This window comes from Callorhinchus milii, unplaced genomic scaffold (assembly GCF_018977255.1).
Source record: "Callorhinchus milii isolate IMCB2004 unplaced genomic scaffold, IMCB_Cmil_1.0 Scaffold19, whole genome shotgun sequence".
NCBI lineage: Eukaryota > Metazoa > Chordata > Chondrichthyes > Chimaeriformes > Callorhinchidae > Callorhinchus > Callorhinchus milii.
The window spans coordinates 4,406,345-4,426,167 of record NW_024704760.1 but is presented as its reverse complement, the minus strand read 5'-3'; the positions used below and the strand labels follow the sequence as shown (position 1 = coordinate 4,426,167).

The 19,823-nt window shown below is 41.9% G+C and overlaps 1 protein-coding gene across 1 annotated transcript in view; it reads left to right on the top strand.

Annotated features, from left to right (window-relative positions):
* cpne5b (copine Vb) overlaps window positions 1–19,357 on the top strand; it is a 123,420-nt gene extending 104,063 nt beyond the window's left edge. Inside the window, exons 14-20 of the mRNA XM_007894272.1 lie at window positions 287–333; window positions 2,026–2,207; window positions 2,720–2,847; window positions 4,638–4,740; window positions 17,753–17,810; window positions 18,255–18,328; window positions 19,169–19,357. Of these exons, the coding sequence (XP_007892463.1) occupies window positions 287–333; window positions 2,026–2,207; window positions 2,720–2,847; window positions 4,638–4,740; window positions 17,753–17,810; window positions 18,255–18,328; window positions 19,169–19,357 (781 nt within the window). The remainder of the gene's footprint in view (window positions 1–286; window positions 334–2,025; window positions 2,208–2,719; window positions 2,848–4,637; window positions 4,741–17,752; window positions 17,811–18,254; window positions 18,329–19,168) is intronic.
* Window positions 19,358–19,823: the final 466 nt, after the last annotated feature.

Below are 19,823 nucleotides of genomic sequence, written 5' to 3'. Positions count from 1 at the left end.
GTACCTACTTAGACGTATAGGCAGTTTAATAAGCGGATGAGTATTTACCATTACACAAGGGAACCCGGGCAGGGAAGGAGTAAGTGGGTCACTGATCCGTTTTGTTTCAATGCAATTATTTTCATTTTGCCGGCTGTTAAGAGACAAACTTCACTGCCAACGGTAGGACGGTCCTTTGTGCCACTTGAGGCCACGTGACAAGCACTTAGCACAAGTCACAAGTGTGTCCCTGCAATTTCAAAGTTAAACCTTTGAACAGTTGTGTCGTTTCTGTTTAATCTTGCAGGACGCAGATCAATTTTACAGTGGCCATTGATTTCACAGCTTCCAATGGTGAGTGTTTGAAGCATTCGTAAATTCTGAACTACTTAGAAAAAGCATTTTACCTGATCTGTGATTGCTGCTCCTATAGAGGTTTAGAACTTCCAGATTTATGGCTTTAATCAAACGATTGGTGGACGTCCTGTCGATAAATTAGACATTTGCAGGTGTTTAAATACCATTGTTACTTGTGTGGCATGCGGAATTGCCATCAGAATGCCTCGAACACAATGAAAATCTTCCTTCACGACTTTACAGTGTGTTCTGTGAAGCGCTTTGGGACGTCCTCCAGACGTGAAAAGCGCTATATCAAATGCAAGGATTATTATTATTAATGTCAATGGCACCTGAGGTGCACAATGCTCAGGAAGGAAAGTCGGTGATGTTTCCTGCGCATGGCATGTGTATACACAATGTGCAGAAAGGGACATCAGGGGTGACCTGTAGTCTGAAAGGTGGCCCTTTTTTTTAGCGGGGAGGGGGTGGGAGGGTAGTCAGCTCCAGAAGCGCTGTCATTTCTGAACCAGCTTTTAGATGCCGTGGAATCTCCTCAACGCCTATAGATCGATGCAATTATATCCACGTAAAAAATTCTAATAGAGATTGATAGAAACTTGACAGGCATTCCGTGCGAGTGCTGGAATTTCTGAATAAGTAAGGAACTGAATTCTCCAAACGTGACAAACATTAGAAGTGTTCAGAGAAAGCAAATAATTATACACTGCTTTTTTTTTGAAAAAGGTATAAATCACCGCACTTCTGCTGGTAGATAATATTGACTTACTAGAAAGGAGAGCGTTACTGTCGAGCTATAGAATATGATTATTTAAACCATCCATTTGAAAAAAAAATCCACTGAGCCAGAGGAACGATCATTTTCTGACATCAGGATTAAGAGAAATACTTTCCGTTATAGGAATGTCTTTAAGATACTTCAGGTCTCAAATTAAGGAGTAAGCAAAAGTGACTGAATTTGATGAAACCTGTCTTGTTCTCTTCACAGTCTGATTGTTTTTAATGTGCAATGACAGTAAACCTATGAGCATTGCTATTCGTCATTTCCTATTGTAGACAGAGCGTGACCATGTACACAGCCAAACAACCCATCCTAACTTTCAGTGAAGGTATTGCATGATATCCTTCCCCTGACCACCCTAACTCCATGTCTTTTGGAAGATGAGGTAATTTGGGGGTAATTTCACTACACAGGTCAACACCTTCAAGAGGAACGTGAACAACCTAATCATAATCATAATAACGTTCTGTGCATTTGAGACGTCTATAACGGCAAAACATCTCCGAGCGCTTCACGAGGAATTGGTGTAAGGCGGTAGTGACTATGTATTTTGTAGGCAGTCAAGGCACCCAATTTGGGCAGAGCGATGTCCTTTTTGCAGCCATGTGTATACAGCTTTATCTTTCAGCTTTATCTACGTGCTATCGTCGGTCAGGACACTGGGAGAAACTCCCTTCTCTTTGAATAGTGCCATGCTATCTTTAACAGGCGGAGGGGATCTCACGGCGACTCCTTTCAAGCAAAACAAAAAGGGTTCCCATTTGGTTTGAGTTTTAAGACGGTCAGTGTGACTGCACACAATTCCTCTCCGCCTCGGCACATTACCCGTACGCGGTTTCAGGAAACGGGCATAAAGATCAGCTGTGGGACTGGACCGCATTGTTGCCTTTATTTGTATCTTTTATTAGGAAATCCTTCTCAGTCCACTTCGCTCCATTACATGAACCCGTACCAGATGAACGCATACGCAATGGCACTAAAAGCTGTGGGTGAAATCATTCAGGACTACGACAGCGATAAGATGTTCCCAGCCCTGGGCTTCGGAGCTAAACTACCTCCTGATGGAAGAGTTTCACACGAGTTTGCTTTGGTAAAACATTTTGACCTACTATTTAAAGTGTGGAGATGCTGCATTGCCCAAATGGTCGATGGATTACGTGGTACATTGAAGCACTGGTCTTTGCTGTTGTGCAGCAAAATAACACAGGGACTGCAATATGCAATTCCCTGAGCTCCTGACCCCAGCAACAACGTTGAGGGAAGCAGTGAGCCGAGAGGGTGTAACGTACTGGAAGTCAAAGAATATTACCCCTCAGGGTGCTTCTGAGAATAAATATGTAACAAAAATTCAAAGACATTAAGTAAAATACGGTGGCGTCTATTTTAGTGCAAAATCTCTGCTCCTTTTGTGTGAGATATTTCTCGTACTGTAACAGTTACAACAGGAATATCCTGTAATAATATCTTGTGCCTATCAAAATCTCTGCACTTACAAGCCTGAGGAATACGAGTGCCAGGAGTGTCAAAGGGATCCATAAGGAACCTGTGTTTTCATTGCAATTCCTCAGGCTGTGTTTTTTTCTTCCTTGGCAAACCTTACAGAATGGGAACCCTGAGAATCCGTACTGCAACGGGATTGAGGGAATTCTGGAAGCGTATCACAGGAGCCTCAAGACAGTCCAGCTTTATGGCCCTACAAACTTTGCACCAGTGATTAACCACGTGGCACGGTAAAACGAACAGCTCTGTTTTTTTTAATGCTCTTTCCACAATCGCGCTCGCCTCTTTATTTTGCAACCGTTTTGTTCTGTGCAGGTGAAGGAATGACGTCGATTATAAAGAGGGTCTGGATCTCCATCCAGGACATCTCGATCGGATAATTCAGACCTTTTCAGGCGCTGAGATTAAAAAATTCATTGGAAGTTCGGTTAAATATCCAACACTTTGAGAATTCTTTTAACATTGAAACTAGCAAGATGTTTGCTGCCGCATGTTATTGAGTAACAAATAGCATCTTGCGCGCGTGGCAAAAAATCACAGTGGCCCGAATTATGATTATTACGGTAACGCAGCTAAAATCTGTTGCCCTGTAAAGTATCTTTTCGGAAACATTCATTGAGTTTGCAGAACACGCAAAGGGTTCTGTTTGGAAACTGATCTTCACTGGCGCACAGTCTGCGCTCGTAAAATGAACCTTCAGAATAAAAATACACACATTATTCATTTGCTTTTAATTTTCCGATGACTGAGCAGAGCAGAGCTCTTCTCAATCATGAGAAGTCTGGGTGTCAATGGAAAACCAGAAAGCAGCAACAACAACTTGCATTCATATAATGCCCTTCATGTAGCATATTCAGTTCATGCCTCTGAATGTACATGAACTGAGTGCCTTCTTCCATTCAGGGGTGATGTTAGGAGGACATTTCACGTTAGGAGGACATCCCAAGGCTCTGGACAGTCAAGGATCCGTACCCGAGCTGGTGGTTGGGGCCAGGAGGAATGGAGGGTGGGGAGGGTAGAGGTTAAGGATAAGGGTGACAGGTCACGGAGCCTGGTGCGGGAGAGGACGCGGGCTGCAGAGTTCTGGATGATCTGCAGTCTGGAGAGGGAGGAGTTGGGGAGAATTTAGCTGGGTTTTTTTGCATCACAGAATCTAGCTGTTTTTTTAAATGCGTTCAGCGTCCTGACTTCAAGCACCATTCTCGATAACCTTTGCCAGTCGCCCTCTGGGTCAAGAAAGACTTCCTCGTGTCTATCCTGAAATTGCCTTCGGCAACTCCAAACCTGCTGCTTCGATATATCCAAAGGTTGTGTTCCGTAGAACAATACAGTTGGATGTACCCAAGCTGCAGGACTTTCCCCATCCCGTATAAGACATCTCCTCTGAGACATCTCCCTTCAAGCCCAAAAAGCCTGAGCTTGTCGAATCATTAGCAGTGGCTTCTGAATCTCCATTGTATCCGCACAGCATATGATGCCACTCTGCTGTAATGTCGTTTTTTTTATATCCAGTGGAACAGATAAGGCAGCCGTGGAAGCACTGTGCAGTGGCTTTACGCCACCAATTCCACACTCAGCTGTTCTCAACCACACAGTCTCAGCACCAGAATGCGTGTTCAACTCATTATAAGATTGCTAACCAGCGCTGAATTTAACTCAGTCATTTTTTTTTTTAACCCGCTCTTCAGTTATATCTCTCTTTCCGGTGCTGGGGGGAACATGAAGCCCAACTCCCATTTTTAGGACGTCATTAGCAAAAAAAAAAAAAATTTGTAACCTCAAATGTTCATCTTCGAGACCCATCAGAACGAGCAAGCATCTAACCAAGGTGGACGTGTGTCATGTAATGAATGTGTTCTGCGCTTGTGTGATACCTGCCAGAAAGAGGTTGATGACCTGGGTTACAAAGTCCGTCACAAAAAGGTCCAAGCAGACAGATATTTAGCAAACGTTAAGCAGTCTGCACACTGTCTTTAGCGGTGTCGTTTCTAACGTTGCTCCCCTCCTCTCATTCCACCAGGTATGCAGCAGCAGTGCAGGACGGCTCACAGTACTTTGTTCTGCTCATTATAACAGATGGAGTCATCTCAGACATGGCACAGACTAAAGAAGCCATTGTTAATGTAAGTCCTGATTCATCCGTTTGATCATATTCAGCGTGAATTGAATTCGGCTGAAAGACGTTCTTTATTTGGTCTCTGTCCAGCTTTCATGTGACACTCTCGTCACCAAAAAGAACATTTTAATGTAATATCATGTAATCGCCAGGAACTCTTACCGTGCTATGTAGTGGCTTGTTTAACCCTTGGACTGCCAGCAGGTCTACAGTCAGTTGTCGAGACGTTAAACTGAGGTCCTCATCTGCCTGTTCAGGTGGACAATAAACATCCCACGACACTATTCGTAAAGAGAAGGAAGTTTCTCCCGGTGTAATGTAAATGGATTGTTGCCTGGGTGACGCAACATTTGAACAGTCACCTGTTCTGGGATGGTCTGAAGCTATCCTTTATTTTGGTATACATTAAGCTGGAGGCTGGTTTAGGGTTTTAGCCCCCCCCCCCCACCCCCCCACCCCCACAATAAACATGTCATAGTAATTATCCGGAGGTTATAACACTCACTTTGTGCTGCAAGACACACAAGCGCAGAAGATGTTAAACAGAAGCCTCGATCCTGCATGCAAAATCACATCGCAAAAGCAGTCCCTCAGATTGTTTTGATTTGTGTTTGTAGTGCTTTTCCTGAGGTTTTTTTTTCCTTTCTCTCTCGCGCCCCTGGCAAACAGTGACATGTTGCATTGCATTGTGTAACGCAACAGGTTATCCTATGGTTAACTGGTTAAAGTCTGTCGCATTTCATTAGGATCCAACTTGTTCGAGCTGTCACTCTGTTGACCGGCTTACAATATAAAATGGGGTGGGGTGGGGGAGAGAGGGAGGGCGTTAAAACCTACAATAACCTCGAGCTCTCTCAAAGGCTCTTCCAATCTGGTTGTCTCTGCCAGTTATCTCTAATAGTACAATAATAGTCTTTGCATTTGCTACAGCACATTATCAAGTCTTCGAAACGTCTCAAAGCGCTTCACAGGATATACGGTAAAGTGTCGCGACTGTGAATTTTTGTGGGCGAAATGCGGCAGCCAATTGCGCACAGCGGTGTCCCACAAACAGCCGTGGACTGAGTGGCCAAATTATTATCATCTGTCCACCGCACACACAGCTCGTGCTGCTAAGAGATCAAGCCTGCGAGACCCTCTGTCACACACAAGGGTGATGGTTTTCTACAATGTCCATTGCACTGCCGCGTCAGTTCAAAAGTGTGAGTTCGAAGTCCAGATGTGGGGCTCGAACCCACAACCGTCTGCCCCAGGAGACGAGAGTGTTACCCACTGAGCCGGGCGGACACACAGCAGTGGGTCGGAAGACCTTGCTGAGTTTTAGCATTTTCCAGTAACATGCTGACGTTTACAATGCGCAAGGGTTAGCAGTAAAGTGTAATGTGCAAAAGGGCTGAGTGGTTTGTTTTGTTAAGGAATTTTCAGACACGAGGTTAGTGGACCTCCTCACTGTTAAGCCCTGTCTGTGCTGGTACCTGGAGCTGTGCCATCAGCGTTTGCATCAAGTAGCAGACAGATTAATTTTGAGCTGTCCTGTTTTCACTACAATTCGCAGCAGGAACGTCTCGAGAAGAATCCATGCTGACGATCATTATGTGAGGTTATTAGACACCTAAATTGGTGGGTAGAACGCAGCCAGTCAACAGTAGGGAGGTTTGTAGGTGTCTGGCATGTTTAGATTCATTTTAAGTGCAGATTTGTTCATTCAAGAATAACATTAACACTGAACTCTTCCCGACACCTGACAGAACGAAGGTGTTCTAGATTTTATTTGTTTAGCGGTGACCGATAAACACTGAAACCCATTGCCATGCTTAAGAATATACAAAACTAGTCACCCCACCCAACCCATCCCACCCGCAGTTTACACATATACTTCAATTTCCATTTGTCTGAAGAAATGGAACCCAAGCCTTAACCCCAAAAGTCCCGATAACTACCCTATTATCTAAAAAAAATCATTATTTCTTTAATACTTCTTCCTCCTTTCACAGCGGGAGGACGTCCCAAGGCATTGGATAGTTACGGATTTGGACCCGAGCTGGGGGGTTGGGATCTGGAGGGGTGGAGGGCAGGTCGGGGTAAGAGGGTGACCGAAGGCATGGTTGAAAAAGAGCGTCTAGGGATAATAATAATAATAATAATAATAATCCTTGCATTTGATATAGCGCTTTTCACGTCGGGAGGATGTCCCAAAGCGCTTCACAGAACACACTGTAAAGTGAATTGACTGTATATTTGTGGGCGAACGCGGCAGCCAATTGCGCACAGCAATGTCCCACAAACAGTCGTAGATTGAAAATGACCAATTTATTATTGTTTTGGGTTTTGGAGGGATTATTATTAGGCGTGTTAGGGATGGGATTTGAAGGAAGCTAGGGAGTATGTTCCCTTCTTACTTAATCCCGGAACGTTTGGGCACAGAGAGGTTTGGTTTTATTTTACAAATCACTTTATATTCTGTCACTTCCTGATTCCTCAAGATGTCTATTGTGGGCATTTAGCCTGAGAAGGAGCATGTTTTTTTAAGTGCCTTTCTCTTCCACCATGGCTCATGCCTGTCAAAAGCGAGCGTCACCTACTGCTACAGATCGAACATCTGGGTTCATAAATAGACCCGCTTGTTATTTCACTGCAGCCAGGCAGAGGGATTGAAAGGTGTAGCACTCGCAAGCAGCAAAGTCACGGCTAGGCTCCAATTGGTTTGTGTCGGAAATTGAGACCAAATTCTGCAAGTTCCTGTTCGGGATCACACCGGAAGTCGGATACACAGCTGACCATTATATAGTTTGCTATCGTCCAAGAAAAGGAACGGACAGAGTCTGAATTTTGTAGTGTCCTGAGCTGCACAAGCAAAGACCCCCCCCACCCAATCACACACCCCTGCGTTGTTGCCAGTTGTTTTTTTTCTCCCTCCTCCGCCCCGCAGTTTACATCCGAAACCTAGAGATCGATATCGCTAAAAAAAGGATGCCCTGCCTTCTAGTGAAAGTGACTTGCTCTGTCAAAGAGCCGGCACAGACTCGATGGGCCGAATGGCCTCCTTCTGTGCCGTGACATTCTATGAAAAAAACTGAAATAAACGAGAACTTGCACAGTGAGCTCAGTGCCTCTAGAGCTCCATTAAAATGAATAAATGCGCTCTGCAAGGCACGACATGAAGGGGAACACCACTGCAATTGCCTATAACAAAAAAAAACTGACCAACACAGTATCAAGAGTTTAATTATCCAGTCAAACAGCCTCGAAACTCTTAATAACCATGGTTGGAACGTTCCCCCAATAGCGAACAGGATGTGGGTTTTATCCATCACAATTGCCTGCCATCCTCTAAAGTAAAACATTAATAATCTTCCAACCAAAACAGTTGGATAAGACCACCTCTAAAAAGGGCGTTTTTGACTGGCTTTTATTTTCAAGTTCTTCCGTCTCACTGCACGGCTCTTTCGACTGCACCTAATTCTAAAGTACAGCATTGTTCCAAAAATACTTTTCGTCCCCAGTTCTTGTGTTTAAATCCGGAGTATCCACAATAATTAGGCAGAAGCAAAAAAAAGACACAACAGTTCATCAGTTCCTTGAAACCAGCCCTTCATTTCTCTTCCTCCCTCAATGTTTAAACTTATTTTCTTACTCTCTCTTTTCCACTCTCTTTGCACACCTGTCCTCAGCTCTGAGGTAGGACAGTGGTTTATAATAATAATACTAATGATAATAATCCTTGCATTTGATATAGCACCTTACCACGTCTTCAAGAGATCTCAAAACGCTTCACAGAATATACTATAAAGTGAATTGACTGTATATTTCTGTGGGCGAAAGGCGGCTGATTCACTTGATGGCTGTTTGAGGGACATTGCTGTTTGCAAATTGGCTACTGAGTTCACCTACAAAATGCACAGTCACAACACTTTCCAGTAAATGCTGCAAAGTGATTTGCGATGTCTCGGCAACGTAATAATGCACAATATCGAATGCAAAGATTATTCCTTTTGCTCTTAAAATATCAAAAGATTCACTGTGGAGTTGGCTTTTATCCTACGTTGCCTAAGATCTCCGTAACTGTGCAGTTTCGTATTGCTCTGAGGTGCCAGTTGAATATCATGAAAATAAGTTGGATGGAAAGTTGAATTTCTCGACACTGAACAGTAGGCAGTCGATGGTGAATTGTAACCTACATAGGAATCCTCAAAAGAAATGAAAGAATTCATCCATAACCTCTACGCAAACTCACTTGAGACTTAATCAGAAGTTTATCACTAAATTCTCTTTCCTTTCACAGTGACGTTCAGATTCATGATTTTTTTGTAAGGAAAGGAGCAGCTTTGCTCTTAATTTTAGTTTCTCGCGCTTAAAATAAAAAGAACCCGAATGCCGATATGTTCGGTCGTGCTATGACAGTCACTGTGAATCATAGTCAAAGGCTTCGCTTGTCAGGAATAAGACGAGCCAATCCTACAGGGCAGAACGCTGCAATGCGAGGAAGGAGTATTTGTAATATTTACAGCATGGCTCTAAGCAATTGTCAGCTCATATAATAAATGCCCCAGTAAAGAAACAGTCCAGCATTATTATACCTCAAATTCATTTTCACTTTCCTAAAAACGCTCCAGCCAATTTGGGCTGAGCGACGGTCTCACAAACAGCCATGGAGTAAATGACCCATTTTATCTGGAGGATTGTCAGACGGGAGGCCAGGGTGGGAAACACCCTTCTCTTCTTCGAATAGTGCCGGGCGATCTTTATAGTCCACCTGAATAGGCAGACGGGTTCTCGATCTAATATCTCATTTGAAGGACAGCGCTTTTGACAATACACCACCTTTGCGATGGGGCGTCGTGTTAGATCCGATCATTTAAAAGTCCCAAGGTGGGGCACGAACCCACAACCTTCAGACTCGGAGGCGAGAACGCTTTGAATTTGGAATCTTAGTTCATCTTTCAGAGGGTGAGGGGGAGAAGGGAGGTGTTCATCAACTGACTAATAGCTGAAGCAGTCAAGTGTAAAAAAAGAGATTCTCAAGTCTTACACTCCTCCATTCGCTGATGACAATTCAGCAACGTTGTTATCGAAGCCTGTCAAAGCCCAAGTCATTTTGGTCTTCGAGAAAAAAGAATATCGTTCGTTAAATGACATTGGCCCTGGGAATAAGTGAGATAGGAGTCAGCCGTGTAATCTACCATCATTATTGAATGCTAAATGCTGCTGAATCACCAGCCCAGAACTAATTTTAGAAAATTCTCGAGATGTGCTTCAGGGGAATAGCTTTGGCTGTCTACCTTTTTTTAAAAAAAAAACGAGGGTATATAGAAACACATTAACATCGCCAAGTGGCTTTTGAAACAATAATAATAATAAAAAAAAAGTGACCTCAGTGAGCGAGGGCTGTACACACAGTGCGGGGATAAACAGATGCTGCGTTCGTGATATTTGAAATGATTGGTCTTGCGGTTTCTCTGGCAAACTACCCATCCAGCCGTGACTGACTGATTCATTTTCTGCTGTAGTGCAGATCAAACCATATCAGCTTCTACATTGATGGGTTTAATTTCCGATTGTCTTTTGGTGTGAGGGGAGGTCGTATGAAAACAGTTAAGGGATTCTGACTGTGGTACTCAGTAGAATATATGACACATATAAAATATTGCAAGAGTACATTGCTTAGAATTACATATAATAATAATAATCCTTGCATTTGATATAGCACCTTATCAGGTCATTGAGACGTCTCAAAGCGCTTCACAGAATATACTGTAAAGTGGATTGACTGCAGTTTGTGCCAGAAACGTAGAATCACATAGACCGCAAAGCACCACGCCAGTCTGTGTCAGTGTTTATACTCCAAATGAACCTGTAACCATCCTAATCCCCTCACCGATTCCCCTCTACTCCCTTTGCCCTCGAGCAGGAAATCACACAAGACAATTCTGTCTAATTCTGCCAACAACAAATTGGACTTTCTAGCTGCCAGTTTGTCTGATTTGAGTCAGTTAATAAACATGAATGCTAGATAAGCATTCAAACGCAGTTATATGCCAGTACTTGTCCATGCAAGGGGACCTTAATAGTTTGTTACGGAATTTATCCCTTGTCGGAATGCAATCTGCGTTTGAACTTTGAGCTTCGTTGCCCAATGCTGGCCTAGATTGCCACCGCACTAGGGTGAAGTAATTTGCAGGGCAAGTTTGCCCACAGAAGCGAAAATCCAATATGTCTTTTGAATGCGATAATTTTATCACAGTTGCTAAGGCAACCTTCTCTGCCGTTCGTTGCCTGTGAGTGTGGCGAAGGAGGGTTGCAGGGCTGCTGTTCCGAATTAAAGTTAAATCTCTTTCCATGACGTCGATCGTTCCTCGCTTTGCGCAATCTGGATTCGTGTTTTTTTTCTTCCAAAAGCTTCAGATCACATTACGCTTTTAATTTGATCGATACCTCAAGATTTGTTTACTGGACAGGAACGCGTACAGCAAAGGGGATTAAAGCGAGTCTGTTGGTGGGGAGTCTCAGGGTTCATTGCACGACGATCCCTAAAAGTACCGATTTTTTTTTCCCCCGGGAAGGCAAAAGACAATGGAAATGATAGTGGGAAATCCCAGTGTAAAGCTATAATATTGAGATCATTATTTGCAACAACACGTGTTTGTTAGACAGTGAGTGTAAAATCACTCCAGCTGTACAAAGGCAGGATTGAGGTGCACAGGTATAATATCCCGTAGAGCTGATGGAAGCCAATCTGAACAAATTTGGGAATGCTCTTGGTGTCCTGGTTATCCCTATTCTTCAGATAAATTGCTATGTCACCTCACGGCTGTTTGTAGGATTTTGCTGTGCGCAAATTGGCTACCATGTTCGCCTACAAAAATTCCCCTAGAAGGCATTGAAATAATCTTTTTTTTAGTTCTAAATGTTTCCGGAATTAAAATAAAAGCGAAACGAAGCTGTTGTGCATGTGGTTCGAATGTCGGTGCTGAGATTTCCTCGAGCTTTCGAAGCCCAGTGGACAGAGATTCGTAAATCCACTGTCAGTATACCACAATCTCTTGCACTAAAATTAGCGTTTTCGCTTCAGATTATTTCACGCTGAGCTGTGATACCTTGAAGCTTACAGGAAGAGGCTGCAGCATTTCATTTCACTTGTTAAGTTGGTGAGGGTGGTTTTACGCAGAATTTCAATCCCCTAAATAACTGGCTCCATTGGTCCCAGTTGGAAACTTGTAAGTATAATGAGCAGTGAGGAAGTACAAGTCAGTCAGGACCCTGGTAGGTTGCGTCAAGCTCTGTCAGACAATTACAGATTGGCTGTATAATTAAGAGCGTTTAAAGTTTAAGGAGCAATTCTAGTTATCTCCCCTCAATAAATTCCCAATACGTAGATGCTATGATTCGAAGGAAGTCGTCTGAAACTTCAGTAAGACCACTGAAAATGTGAAAATCTTGACTTCAGCCCCCAGCTCATGTGCAAACCCTTCACTGTCCAGCGCCTTGGGACATCCTCGGTTAGAGCACTCGCTTTGCAAGCGAGACACCTGGGTTCAATTCCAGGCAGAGGGCGAAACCTTGGGCAGGTTTCCTTACTTCAGACGCCTAATAATAATCCCTCCAAAACAAACCAATAATAAAATTGGTCATTTTCAATCTACCACTGTTTGTGGGACATTGCTGTGCGCAATTGGCTGCCGCGTTCGCCCACAAATATACAGTCAATTCACTTTACAGTGTGTTCTGTGAAGCACTTTGGGACGTCCTCCCGACGTGAAAAGCGCTATATCAAATGCAAGGATTATTATTATTATTTATTATCCTCCCGATGTGAAAGGTGCGATATAAATGCAATTTGTTGTTATTGTTGATCGTTCACGCAGTCACTTCACTCGCAGTAACTGCTGTGAAGCACTTTGAAGCATTTTGACGACATGGTAAAATGCCACATCAAATACCAAGGAAAATTAGTTTTATTATTATCAATAACGTATTGTCAAGTTTCCAGAAGGCAAATAATCTCAATACCGTATCACGGCCTATCCTCCCGACGTATCAAATGCAAGGATTATTGTTGTTTCACTTTTCATTTTGTTGGAAGTTTATATATTCGAGATCCTGAAAGTTTCAGAGAATGTCAGTCTAACTTTGTACTTCTACAATTTTAATATGCTTTAGAAGCTATACATAAGTTATTTTTAAAAAGACATAGACATCACTGAAAATTCCCAAAGTACCATTGAAATTCTATGACACAATAGGAAGTTTTTCCTTTCAGGTCTTTGCTTCTCCAAGAAGCTATCCATCCTATTCCCCATTTTCCATCTCATTCCCCTGTGCCCTCTAATACCACAGACACTAAAACCACTGTTAGCTATTCAGTTTGTTTCCCTCTTATTTTGTCAGTTTGAAACGAAATAATTATAGTACGCCAGTATTTCTGTGCTATAATTTTAATATCAAAGTCTTTTCATCTGATGTATAAAGTGATATTATACGACTGACTCTCAGAATATATCACTCATGCAATCCTTTCCCACTTCCTCAGGTGGCCAATTGATGTTAACATGTATTATTCATTCTATTAATATATTAGTTATTAATAAAAAAAACAGTGTGCTTGACCATCGCTTTGAAATAAAGATGAGAAAGGGATGGTATTGTTATCTTAATATGTATCAATTAAAATCTCTAGATATCATTAGGAAGGTATTAGTTTCAGTGGGTCATAGAATGAACATTTAATAAAAAGAAGTATTGTTTTGTATTGAACCCTCTGTGTAATTATTATGAAGTTCATTAACTAAAACATCCATATGATTTGTTTTGAAAATATTAGCAAGGGGAAGTTGAAAATACAGTTTAAAAAATGAACCCCTGCTAGCATTTGTTCATTGCTGTGTATAATAGCACACAGTACGGGAGAAATGGGGTGACTCGATTTACGCTATTAATAAATACAGAAAATTTCCCCAAATGAAATAAATAAATTAAAAGACGACAGATAGATCCAGCTGGTTAAGGTTTAAATAATGAATAAGTGTTGTGGATTAACCCACTCCAGGTGGACCTGGTATAGCTGGTCGGATCATAATTCATCTGCAACATAGTCGAGGTGAATTTCCATTAAAAAAAACACTCTGAAATGTACTTCTGACCCCAGAGTATAAACCGGTAAAAGCCCCAGGTTATCCCTTCATTGCCATGTCCATTATTCAGCCCTGATGGGTTGCATTACATAGGCGAGTTTCCTAAATTGCTGCTTTAATACATACACAGTCTTGAACTCAGAGCAACCAAATATCTTTCTTTTAAAAAAACACCCACATTTATGACTGTAACCAACTTCTAATGACCCTCCTGAGGCATAAATCTTGAGAGGAATTTCTTCTGTGTCCAAATGCATTACGTTGAATGATATTTCAACCTAAGGCGAGGTTCTGTAATGCATCAGGAATCATCTTCATCACATTCACTTATTCTAGGTATTCAGTCTCGTCCGGTTCTGAACAAAATATTCCTTAGAAGCTTTTGGAGCTAGCAATGCTCCCTTCCCCTCCCTGACCCCAATATTTTTATTTAATAATGTAGAAGAAGCTCCATTGTAACATTAACCGGCATTTAGTGAACATCGAGATCCATTTATTTATAATAATAATAATCCTCGCATTTGATATAGTGCCTTATGATGTCGTCGAGACGCCTCAAAGCGCTTCACAGGATATATTGTAAAGTGAATTGACTGTGTGATTTATGGGTGAAACTTATTTAGGAACGAAAATTGAGAGCAGGAGCTTAATTAGGACTACATGACATGTTGTCCTGTACCTATATTCAGTACTTGCAGAATTAGCGAAACAAAATTCCATTTGGTTAACGCACGCACGTTATTTTTTTGATGAACTAGTTGATACTAAACTCTGTTGGGTTTCTGTACCAACAGGAAACACAGGGTAAACATTCAGCAGACTAGGTGTCCTCTTTTTCTGTCTTCCCTTCACTGCAGAATCCCAGCAATGTCACGCAGAATTGCATCTGAGTCGAGTGACTGACCAGCCCTTAGAAAGCTTGTGATGTGTGTACATTACTCATGCCACCCCCTCACTGTCTGTCCCCTGTAACTAGGAGCTGCAATGTCATGTTAAAGAAGCAGCTGATAAAACATGGCAGGCCAAGAGCCAGAAATAACACATGGCATTTATAATTCTTCACAAAATCGGCTGATTCCTTGGAAGGTGCTTTCAAAGTATGACTGATCCTCTCCCCACTTCCCTCTTGTGGGATTCGGCAGGAAACGTGACGTTCTATACCTAGCTGTGCCATCTGCTAAACCTTGCCATCACTTAGGGAGTGATGTAAATCTCCTCCCCGTCTGTATTGATAATCTTCTTGTCCTCTTTTTTTTCTGCCTGGGGTTTTATCATTAAAGGAGCTTTATTCTGCATCTTCAGGACACGGAGTCATTAATCAAATCATCGCACGCTGAATGCATTTCACAGGTAGCCAGGCCGACTGTTCCTATCTCAGGTGTGATAGCACAGGATTGCTGCGTGTCTTAAGTAACAAGCCTCCAAACGCCCCAGACACACGCAACTTAAGGCATCGGAACGATAACGAAATTATTACGTGCGTCATTTCACAGTGTGCATTACCATAATTCTCAAAGGTTTGGAATCGACCACCGTTTCATTGCAGGATAAGGCAGCAAAGGCAATCACCGTTTCGAGCAAGATTAATCTTAAGTGACCACTTAGGCTGCAGCTGCTATCTTCACCCCATTCGAAGCGCAGCACGACATGCTCATGGCATGACCTGGCGTGGTGTGCGTACTCAAACGTGCCAGGCCTGTGCGTAGGGGTCAATCTGTGGGTGCCCAGAGGAGCTAGTTATTAAATTGTATTAGAAAACACCTTGAAATCCAGATATTTAACGTCTTAATTGAGGGACACTTATTCCCTCTCGTGAGATACGATCTTCACATCCAAATGTGCACTTGCACTTGGCAGCGCTTTGAATAGTGACTCCTTTTTAAGTTCCCCAAATGGGATGCGTTCCACCAGGCAGGAGAACAAGATCGGCTGTGGCTTGGGAGACTGACGGTGCAGTGCAATGCAATGCAATCAGACTCTTCCCACTTCCAGCACAGTCGATATGAACGCACCAAGACCAGCGAGTTTCCCTACCACAGAGCCCTGACATCCTACTGAAAAGTAGCGGGGAAATAGCACACGCTCGTGGAGTCTGGATTCCCACAGCAAATAGAACATGCAACTTAACAGAGCAATGAATGAGCGAGCAGCTGACACACAGATCTGTGTGACAGCTCATTTTCCTCTTCAGCAGGTTTGTACAAAAGGACTGAAAGGAAGCAGGAAGGCAGTGTTGCACTTAAGCAATAATAGCCTTGGATGCCTCCCGCTTGCTAAATTGAGGATAAGATGGGCAACCTTGGGGCAACAAGCAAAGGTCAACCCTGTCAATCTTCTGGGGGTTCCTCTGCATGTGACACGGTGGCACTTAATATATACTAACAATCCTTGCATTTGATATATAGTCATGTGTTATCATGGCTGAATCATTTGCCTACAAAACACAGTCACTACATTATTACTGTTATTATTACATTTTACGTATATCCTGTAAAGGGCTTTGAGACGTCCTTCCACTGTGAAAGATGCTAATCCAAACACAAGGATTATTATTATTATTATTACCACCACATGAAAGTTTTTTATATACTTTAACTTCATATTTTATTATTATTATTAACTCTATATTTGCTTTATTTTCAGAGAGTTGGGGGATTTGGAGGGAGGGAATTCTCGAGGCTAAGGGCATAAAATTAGATGTGCTTTTCACATCCATTGAAGAGTGCACAGGTCAAATCAGTATATTTACAGTATATTCTGTGAAGCGCTTTGAGATGTCTGGAACATGTGAAAAAGCGCTTATATCAAATGCAAGGATTATTATTATTATTATTAAATTAAATTTGGATCCCAATTTGCTAGCAACAGCATTTTAGAATATGAAACCTCACTTTAAAAGCAAACCCCAAACATTCAGCCCCACCAGGGAGCAGACTTCGCTCTTGCACAGGTCACAGAGCAGAAGTTAATATCATTACCAGTTTATTGTATTGATTATTCTTTAATTATATCAGGACTTTGAGCATCCGTATCTCACAGGGCACCGAAAAGCACATTAGTCAACAGTTAGTGCTTATTCTTTTTACCGTTGTACGAGCTTTTGATTAATAATTTATTAAGTATTATACATTAATCCCGGTATATCAGCAAAGAATATAAGCATCATCTGATGAATAATATATAAGATTGCAATACCAGGCAGTTTGTCTTTTTAATAGCATCTATCTTTCAGATTGCTTTTTGTTTGCGGTTTCCATTTTTAATACTGGTTATTATCTCGAAATGTCTGCTGCTCTTTTCACCGAAGAGACCTGATGAGAAATATGTCTGTCCAGACTCGACCGATTTCCTAATGAGGGTGAATCATAAACATAAAACTCCGCTAATTTGGCAATCTTACTCAGACAGGCCGTTAGGTGTCAGTCTGCCTCATTCGGCAGCATTCTCATATCTTTGAGTCAGAAGATTGTGGGTTCAAGCTCGCAGACCAGACTGAAACGCCAATGCATTGCTGGAGATGCCATCCTCTGGATGAGGTACTAGACTGAGATTTGTCTGCCTGCTCAGGTGGACCTGAAAAAAACACAGCCACTGCACCGCACTTCACAGTAAATCCAGTGAAGTACTTTGAGAGGTCTCAATCATATGATAAGATTCTATATCAAAGAATTATTATCTTATTATAAGGATGGTTGGTGTTGGAAGCGAAAATGTCATCATCATGCACTGTAGGCTAATGTTAGGATGAAGGCAGAGAGAGCTTATCTAGTTGGTTATGTTGGATCTAACCTGAATATTCCTCCTAAAGACACGATCAGCTGAAATGGGAGAAAAAGGCTCTACTTCTGAAATCCTTTTTTTTTTTACATTTTACATTTTCCTGTTTTCTAGGCTGCTAAACTGCCCATGTCAATTATCATTGTGGGAGTTGGACAAGCGGAATTTGATGGTGAGTAGCATTTAGGACATTTTTATTGAAATATTTCAGAATGCACGAAAATGGGAGCCGTTTAAGGTGGATTCACTCACACGTTTGATTCCATCTGCAAACACGTTCTGTGCCTACGAGGAGGATTTTGGACTCTTTCCCCAGGAACAAATTTCTCATTAACCATATAAACCCTGATCCCATTAATTATGTAATTCCTGATTTCTATTAACCAGGTAGTCATTGATCATCCCCCAGTCTTATGACGGACTGATGTGTAGGGAATTAAGGGGAAAAATCCACAATTTACCCAACTTATGGTTCATTCTTCTTGTGCTCTTACACGGTGTGGGCATGATAAAAATAGCTACACTCTCTTGCTTCAGATTAGATACCCGCCCTTGACACTGCGTGTGCAATAAGATGCCGAGGATTTACAGCACAGTTTATTGTGTTTGCTTGCAGCAATGGTGGAGCTGGATGGAGATGACATCAGGGTATCTTCACGAGGGAGACTTGCAGAGAGAGATATTGTGCAGGTATGTGTGTGCAGTGACAGAACATCACGTTGTGCGTGTGAGTTGTGCACAAATGCACACGGAAAAGGGACTCCAACTTCAAGTTGTTGTTGCTGCAGTACTGTTCATGAATAGTGAGACATTAAATAGTAAATTTCCACTGGGCTCTAATTTATTCTATTTATGTAGCCTTTTAGAGTATCCAGAATTTTTGACAGTTTCTTAAAGACAGCCTTAATTTTGAAGCCAGTGTGTTCTTTTAAAAGCTACAGGAAATGGGTTTCAAAGTCAAGACTGAATTCAACAGTTTGCCCAAATTCTGGCACTCTGAAATGTTAAGAAAATAGAATAAACCTAGAGAATAATTTTGCTTAAACTGGGAAAAGCTTGATTTCAATACCCGCTTTTTTCCACTCCATAATATAATAATAATAATCCTTACATTTTGATATAGCGCCTTATCATATCATTGAGATGTCTCAAAGTGCTTCACAGGATATACCTTACTCCACACGCCTCTGTTAACCTAGCAGTAAGTAGGAATCCGGTTGTTAGTCGATTGGCGGATCACTTCTCCGGGGGTAATAATTCCTTCAAAAACATTTTTTAAATTGATCACTCAATCCATGGTTGTTTGTGGGACACTGCTGTGCACAATTGGCTGCTGCGTTTTGCCCACAAAATTCACTTTACAGTATATTCTGTGAAGCGCTTTGAGACATCTCGAAGACGTAATGCAAAGATTATTATTATATTATAATTATATTATTATACTGTAAAGTGTAGTGATTGTGTATTTTGTATGTGTGTGTGTGTATATATATATATAAATATATACCTTGGAATATTCTTTCTTTCCAGTTTGTGCCGTTCCGTGATTATATTGACCGCACGGGAAATCACGTGCTCAGTATGGCTCGACTGGCCAAGGACGTTCTGGCTGAGATCCCCGACCAGTTTATATCCTATATGAAAACTCGAAGCATCAAGCCCAACCCAGCCCCGCCTCCGTACACACCTCCAGGCCTTAGTGTTCACACACAAATCTGAGAGAGGAAACTTACGGGATACCTAGACTTGCCGGGAAGCGTGGCTTGTAAGTGCAAATGTATTGGCTGCTCATCTGCTGTTGTCAAACGACGTGGAAATGGCAGAACATCTTAAGACGTTTTATGTACTCAATTATGAATGATCTCCAAACACGACTCTCACTTGAATAGCGGAAAGACGTTGTTGAGTGACCAAGAAGGTTGACCAAAAAAAAAAAGTCCATAACTACATTTCTTTCAAGAAGACAGAGCGATGAAGAAAGTTGCAACAGACCGCTTTGTAGGAAGTTGCAAGGAAGATCCGTATCACACAGTGTCATAAACAAATGGTTATTTGGAGGAGTGAAACCAGCTAATGGCTGGAGAATATAGTAGTGAGTAGGAAATCTGGGACCAATTTGAGGATGAAGTGGTTTGAACACTTTGTATTTTGATGACGTCGGTACCTTTTGGAAATTGTCTGTTAT